This window comes from Belonocnema kinseyi, chromosome 1 (assembly GCF_010883055.1).
Source record: "Belonocnema kinseyi isolate 2016_QV_RU_SX_M_011 chromosome 1, B_treatae_v1, whole genome shotgun sequence".
Taxonomy (NCBI): domain Eukaryota; kingdom Metazoa; phylum Arthropoda; class Insecta; order Hymenoptera; family Cynipidae; genus Belonocnema; species Belonocnema kinseyi.
This window is the reverse complement of record NC_046657.1, coordinates 3,885,543-3,894,136: the sequence shown is the minus strand read 5'-3', so window position 1 is coordinate 3,894,136 and position 8,594 is coordinate 3,885,543. Positions and strand designations below refer to the sequence as shown.

Sequence of the window (8,594 nt, the reverse complement as noted above, 5' to 3'; positions counted from 1 at the left end):
CGAATTAAAAAATTCCTAAATTGGATAATTCTTGAGTGATGAAATTACCGAATTATAAAATTCCTGAATTGGAAAATTCTCATAAAATAAAATTTCCTAATTCAAAAAAAACAAAATAATAAAATTCCCAAATAATAAAATTTCCGAATTGGAAAGTTCTCGAATAGTAAATTTCCCGAATTAGAAAATTCCTAAATAATAATATTCCAGAATTATAAAATTCCCGAATAATACAATTTCTAATTAATAAAATTCCTAAATTGGATAATTCTCAAATAATGAAATTACCGAACTATAAAATTCTCGAATAATAAAATTTCTGAACAATAAAATTCCTGAATGGGAAAATTCTTGTAAAATAGAATTTCCTAATTAAAAAGTACCAAAATAATAAAATTCTCGTACAATAAAATTTCCGAATAATAAAATTTCCGAATTAAAAAATTCTCGAATAATATAATTTCCGAATTGGAAAGTTCTCGAACAATAAATTTCCCGAATTATAAAACTCACGAATATAAACAATTAAAATGTGTTTAAAATTTTAAAAAATTGAATAGTTATATTATTGACATTAATTATTATCAAATTATCATTTTTGGTTAAAAATTCTATTATTTGTTTAAAAATTAATCTAATTTGTTGTAAAGTAAATAATTTGGTTAAAAAACAACCTTTTTGTGTTGAAACCCAAACTATTTTTAAAAAAATAATCTTTATAGGTTAAAAATTCAACTGTTTTGATGAAAAAATTTAATTTTTAGTTGAAAATTAATGTATTTTGTTGAGAATGAAAATTTAATCTACTTAATTAAAAATCAATCTTTTTTGTTAAAATATATCCTTTTTTGTTTAAAGGATAATTATTTTGTTTAAAATTCGTCGTTTTTGGTTTTTTATTTAGAATTTAAATCTTTTTTTGGCTGCAAATTGAACTATTTTGCTGCAAATTCGCTTATTTAAATTTAATTAATTATTTAAACTGAATCCCTATGTTAAGAATTTATCTATTTTATTGAAAAATAAAAAATTGTATTTAATTAAATTAATTAAATTAAATTATTACAAAATTATCGTTTGGTTGAAAATTCTATTATTTGGATAAAAATTAATCTAATTTGTTGTAAGGTAAATAATTTTGTTGAAAAATAACCTTTTTTGTTGAAAACTAAAATATTTAAAAACAATTCCTCTTCCTCTGTTAAAACTTCAACTATTTGGTAGAAAATTGAATCTACTTTGTTAAAAATTAAACTATTTTGTTAAAATATATCCTTTTTTGTTTAAAGTATAATTATTTTGTTTAAAATTCGTCGTTTTTGGCTGACTTCTTCACTATTTTTTTATTTAAAATTAAAATCTGTTTCAGTTGAAAAATCAACTTTGAAGGAAGATTCTTTATTTTAGATGAAAATTTATCCTTTTGTTGTAATTTTTTTTTCTTTTGCGACCAAATTTTTTTTTAAAATTCAAATCTTTTTCGGTTGTAAATTAAACTATTCTGCTGAAAATTCGTTTTTAAAAATATTCAATTAATTATTACAACTCAAAATCTATGTTAAAAATTTAACTCTTTTATTGAAAAAGCATTGTTTTTGTGTTGAAAATGTATGTTCTGACTGAAAATTTATATATTTCAGTGTCGAATTTTTAAGTTAATTAAAAATTCAACTGTGTAATAATGAATTGTTTTTTTAAGTTGAAAATTCAACTATTTAATTTCCTGCAAACCAAAATGTATCTTGTTAGTTTATAATTTAACTATTTGCTTAAAAATTGACCTTTTTTTCATAGCTTCTTTAGTCAAAAAATCAAACAATTTTCTGGAAATACATCTTTTTAGATCAAAAATCTTATTATTTAATTAGAAACTCAACAATTTTGTTAAAAACTGATCCATTTTTGTTTGAAATTGGTATTTTTTATTAGAAAATTTACCTATTTTATGGAAAACTCAACTAGAGGATCACAATTTCACTAGTTTCGTAAAAATTCATTTTTTTGTTGTTGTTAAAAATTCGGTTTTTAGTTCATAATTCGGGATTTTTTCCCCAGAAAATTCATTTCTTTTTAAACTAAAAATGTAACTATTTCATTTGTGGTTAAAAATTAAAGTTTTTGGCTAGAAATCTTATTATTTGAATGAAAATTAAATTCTTTAATTGAAAATTCAACTATTCCATGTCAAAGTTCATGATTTTACTACAACATTTTTGGATGGAAATTAATTTTTTACCTGAAAATTTAACTATTCCTGTTATGATTGTAAATTTATGTACTTTTTGTTTTAACTTATGAATTAAACTGAAAATTCACCTTTTTTTTATTTAAAATATTTTTTTTATATGAAAATTTAACTATTTCTTTTGTGATTGTATTTTTTTTAAACTTCAACTATCTGATTGAAATTTCAACTATTCTACTGGAAGATTTATGATTTTAATCTAAAATTTTTGGTTGAAAATTTATATTTTATCTGAAAATTTATGTATCTCATCATTAGTTGTTACCAACATTTTTGAATTTTTAACAAAATAATTACATTTTCATTCAAATAAAAAATTAATTTCAACATGAAAAAATTAATTTTCAACATGAAAGACATTATTTTTTAAGAAAATAATCAAATTTTCAACCAAATAGTTGAATTTTTTTATAAAAATAGTAAAATTTTCTACAAAATAATTGAATTTTTAATAAAAAAATTTTAATTTGAACCAAAAAATAAGAATTTTCTGCCAAATAATTGGATTTTTTTTTACTAAAAAGGATCAATATTTAACCAAAAATTGTATAATTACATTTCCAGTTTAAAAAATTAATTTTTAATAGAAAAGAAATTATTTTTAAAGAAAAAAATTTAATTTCTATTCAATAAATATCATTTTTAACCAGAAGCATGGAATTTGAACTAAAAAAACCAAACCGAGATTTTAAGAAATTAACGAAATTTTAAAACACATAGTTAATTTTCTACTGAAAATGCCAATTTTCAACAAGAATTGGTCAGTTTTCAACAAAATTGTTAGATTTTTAATTAAATAATTAAATTTTTAACAAAATAACTAAATTTTGAATCTAAAAAGACCTATTTTATGCCAAATAGTTTTTTTTTAGCTTAAAAAAATAAATATTTAACCAAAAAAGAATGAGTTGCATTTGCATTTAAAAACATAACGAATGATTTTTTAAATAAATAATTGAATTTTCTACCTAAAAAATTCGTATGTACCAAAATTATTGAATTTTTAAATAAATAATTCGATTTCCATTCAGAAAATAACATTTATAACCAAAAACATTAATTTTTAACCACAAATTAAATAGTTACATTTTCAGTTTAGTTAAAAATTAATTATTTTCAACTGAAAATTCACTAATTCAGTTGAATATTCTATAATTTTGTAGTTAGGCATTTAATTCCTAGACTGAAAAACAAATTTTTTTAACTTGAATTTTTTGTCGAAAATGCATCTTTTTTATTTGAGATATTTTCGATTGAAACGTAAACTTTTTTGTAAATAATTATTGTGATTTGTTGAAAATGCGTTTTTTTAGTGAAAAAAAATTTAATTAATTGAAAAATGAACAATTCTAATTAGGAATTGAACTATTTTTTGTTGAAAATTATTTTTTTTTGGTAGAAAATTAATTTTCTTTATTAAAAATTGTCTTTTTAAATTAATTTTTCTAACGGAAAAATTCCCTATTTCAGTTGGAAATTCATTATTTTATTTTAGAATGTTCCCCCTTGAGAGTAAAATTCTTGAATTTTGTTGAAAATTCGCCTTTCTTTTTAGAAAATTGTTTGTGTATTTAATATTTCAATTGAAAATTTTACAGTTTCAATTAATAATTTAACTGTTTTTTTGAAAATTTTTATTTTTTGTTACAAAATTAATTTTCTTGATTGCAATTTTTTATTAATTTTTATAACGGAGAATTACATTTTTCCGTTGGAAATTCAATTTAATCGTTTTTTTTAAATTATTTTTTTGGTTGAAAATTCAGCAATTCTAATTAAAAATTTAACTATTCTGTTAAACATTATTATTTCTTGGAAGAAAATTAATTGAACTATTTTGTTGAAAATTTTTATTTTTTAGTTAAAAATTAATTATTTTTACCTGAAAATTCACTAATTCAGTTGAATATTTTATAATGTTGTAGTTAGACACAATTAACTGTCTTCGTCTTAAATTTTGACCATTTAGAGCGAAATTAGAAAAAAAATTTACCGGTACATTGCACTTTCATAATAAATAACAATTCGGTCAACAAATTTTAGATTATTAATTTAATTGAGAATATTTGACATGATTTAAAGAAATTAAGCACGTTGAATTTTTACGCACATTGCTATGCTGACCTGTATACTAAATTTAATAGAGATGTATATTTAATTCACTACACCAATTTTTGTGACATTTCATTAGCGGTATTGCATATTTGCTTCACACGCATTTATATTAAACCTCGTACATATTTTTCTAACAGTGTAGCTATTTTTTTTTTTTTTTTTTTTTTGAAAAATTAAATCTGTTCTAAATTTGTCCTGCGCTTGTTTCGTCTCGTTCCAGCTTCATCGAGCAGGACCGCGTCTCGGGCTTCTGGACGTGGATGTTTGTCCTCTCGAAGCTGCCCGAACTCGGCGACACAGTCTTCATCGTGCTGCGCAAGCAGCCGCTCATATTTCTCCACTGGTACCACCATATCACCGTCCTTCTCTACTCCTGGTTCTCCTACACCGAGTACACCGCCTCCGCGCGCTGGTTCGTCGTCATGAACTACTTTGTCCACTCGATCATGTACTCGTACTATGCGCTGCGCGCGATGCGCTACTCGCCGCCGCGGGCCATCTCGATGGTCATCACGACCCTCCAACTCACCCAGATGATCGTAGGCTGCGCGATCAACGTCTGGGCCTACCAGTACCTCGAGACCGGCCAGACCGAGTGCCACATCACCAAGCTCAACATCAAGTACAGTCTCACCATGTACTTCAGCTATTTTGTCCTCTTTGCGAGGTTCTTTCACAAGGCCTATCTTGGGGGCGCGCGGAGCGCCGCCGACAAGAAGCTCTTCTACGCGAACGGGCGTCACATTGCCGCCGATTTCGGCAACGGGAAACTCAAGGCGAATTAATAAACAACAGCAATAAATAAAAAAGTTCCTTTCGAATCTCGCCACTTGTCATCTTGATTAATTAATTAATTGGGTTGGCGAATTCCGAGTGTAATTTTTTGAATCAAAGGCCCAAGAGCGGCGGAAAAAGTGGAGAAGAAAAATGGAGGAAGGACCCTCCAAAAAAAAAAAAAAAATCGGAAAGATTCTAAAAAGGAAATTTCTGATAGATTCTCGGAAAGAGTCGGGAAAATATATATATATTTTTTCTTTTTTCAGATTTTTTTTATCGGAATCTTTACGAAATCTGCATCCGAATTTTTTTTTAGTTTCTTCCCTTCAAATTTGTCGCAATATAATTCTGCCAGATGTTGTAAGAAGTGTCGCATTTATTTTTACTCTGTTGCTATCAGAAATTATTCATTATTAATTATATATATTACTATTTTTACTTGCAAATTATTGTTATTAAAAAATTAATAGTAATAATTTGAAAAAAATGTGTTGACAGTAAGTATTAAAACATAATTTCTTTGATCCAAAATTTTTTTTCCCACTTACACTATCAAAATTGTTAAATAGTTGTAATTATGATACAATAATTTAACGATTAAAAATATTAAATTTCGAAATTTAGGTGTGAATTCCTTGAATTTTATGAAATTTTTTAATTTGATTAATTTCTTGAATTGTATGAAATTGCTGAATTTAATGTATTTCTTTAATTATACGAATTATTTAAATTCTATGAATTGCTTAAATTTTCGGAGTTGTATGAAATTGCTGAATTCCTTGAATTCTATGAATTTATTCAATTCTATTAATTGGTTAAATTCGCCGCAAAACTTGAATTCTTTGAATTTCTTGAAATCAAAACATTTCTTAAATGCTATTAATTCCTTTAATTCTAAAAATGTATTGAATTTTATGAATTCTATGAATTAATTGAACTTCATGAATTCCTTGAATTCTATAAAATTGCTGAATTTGATGAATACTATGAAATTTTTTAATTCTACTAATTTTATGAATTTATTAAATTATATGAATTTATTAAATTCTATAAATTTATTGAATTGCATTAATTTAATAAATTCATTTAATTCTAAAAATTTATTGAATTCTATTCATTCGTTGAATTTATTGAATTCTATGAAATTTTTTAATTTGAAAAGTAAAATTATTAATTTATTTTAAATTTAAAAATTTGAAATAATTTTTTCATTTGATTAATTTTATGAATTTATTAAATTCTATAAATTTATTTAATTCAGTGAATTGATGGAATTTTTTCAATTTTATGAAGTTATCGAATTCATGGAATTCTGTGAATTTATTTAGTTCTATGAATTTTATGAATTCATTGAATTCTATGATTTCTTTAAATACTATGAATTTAGTTAATTCTACGAGTGTATTGAATTTTATAAATTTATTGTATTCTATGATTTCATTAAATACTATGAATTTAGTTCATTCTACGAATTTATTGAATTTTGTTAATTTTATAAACTTATCGAATTCTATAAATTTTATGAATTTATAGAATTCTATAAATTTATTGAATTTTGTGAATTTATTGAATTTTATCAATTTATTGGATTTTATGAATTTATCGAATTTCATGAATATGTCGAATTATATAAATTTATTGAATTTTATTGATTTTATGAATTTATTCAATCCTATAAATTTATTGGATTTTATAAATTTATCGAATTCTATAAATTTATTTAATTTTATGAATTTATCGAATTCTTTACATTTTTTGAATTTTATGAATTTATTGAATTTTATAAATTTATCGAATATAATGAATTTATTTAATTTTATGAATTTATTGAATTCTGTGAATTTATTTAGTTCTATGAATTTTATGAATTTATTGTATTGTATGATTTCTTGGAATACTATAAATTTAGTTAATTCTACAAATTTATTGAATTTGATTAATTTATTGAATTTTATGAATTTATCGAATTCTATAAATTTATTGAATTTATTGAATTCTATGAATTTACTTAATTTGATGCATTTATTGAATTCTTTCAATTTTATGAATTGATTGAATTTTTTGAATTTATCGAATTCTATAAACTTATTGAATTTTATAATTTTATTTAATTCTATGAATTTTCTGAACTTATGTAATTCTTTAAATTCTATGAATTTAGTTAATTCTATGCACTTATAAATAATTTTTTTTGCAAATTGTAGTTATTAACCAATCAATAATAATGATTTGAACAAAAAAAATAGTTGTTAAAAAATAATTACTTTTATCCAAACATTTTTCATTAACTTACTAAATTCTAAGAATTTTTTAAATTTTCGAATTCTATGAAATGTTTAAATTCTTTAAATTTCTTGAATTCTATGAATTTATTAATTTCTGTACATTTATTGAATTCTATTAATTTAATACGTTTATTTAATTCGATCAATTTCTTGAATTTGATGTATTCTTTGTATTCCATGAATTTATTTAATATTATGAATTCATTTAATTTTATAAACTTATAAAAAATATATATTACTTTTTGTTTACAAATTATTGTTATAAAAAATTACTAATAATTTGAACAAAAAAAACAATTGTTTAAACAAGCTTTAAAAAATAATTTCTTTTCTCCAAAAATTTCTCACTAAGGGATTGTCCATATATTACGTAAGACGTTTTTCTGTTGTTTGAATAAAGACGAAAATAATATTTTTATCAAGTTGAAAAGGATACAGCGATATAAACAAAAGAAAAATGTCTTACGTAATATATGGACGATCCCTAACACTATCAAAATGATTAAAAAGTTATAATTTGGAAAACATTATTTAATGAATAAAATTATTAAATTTCGAAATTTATTTAATTAATCATTTTTTAATTTGCAATCCTTTAATATATTTTAATTTAAAAAGTTTACTTACCATAACATAATAATTACATATCAAATTCTATTAAACAATATTTATATAACAGTATTACATCATTTTCTTTTCTGATAAAATTTCACAAAAATGCGCGCGGAACCGTTAACGAAAATATCCCAGAAAAAACGGAAAGATACCGCTGGGACACTTTCTCATTAAATTCAGAAAGATTCTGAAAGAAAATGATGATAAAGTTTTGAGTGCAGATTTCGGAAAGGACCTGAAAAATATAAAAAGTTTCGGTAAGAAAGTTCTATCAGAAATTTCTAGCAGGGTTGTAAGTGACTGACTCGTAGCGAGTTCGAGAGAGAGAGAGAGAGAGAGAGGAGTTGGTCGATAATTTTTGTTATCGGGAAATTATTCAAGTTGGAAGGGATCCAGGATCTCTCTTGGCTCATTTAAAAAATATTAGTTCTTTTTCATTTTTTTTATTTTTTATTTATTTGTTTTAAGCATCGCCGAATTGACGCCAGGAGGAAGAGGGGAATAATTGGTTCTTTAAACTCTCGCTAGGGTTCGGACAAGATTGATAGAAATGAAGA

General features: G+C 23.0%; 1 protein-coding gene across 1 annotated transcript in view; it reads left to right on the top strand.

Annotated features, from left to right (window-relative positions):
- Positions 1 to 5,321, top strand: part of LOC117175399 (elongation of very long chain fatty acids protein 6) — a 22,814-nt gene extending 17,493 nt beyond the window's left edge. The window contains exon 3 of the mRNA XM_033365111.1: positions 4,581 to 5,321. Coding sequence (XP_033221002.1) covers positions 4,581 to 5,145 — 565 coding nt within the window. The 3' untranslated portion in view covers positions 5,146 to 5,321. The remainder of the gene's footprint in view (positions 1 to 4,580) is intronic.
- The last annotated feature ends 3,273 nt before the right edge of the window (positions 5,322 to 8,594 follow it).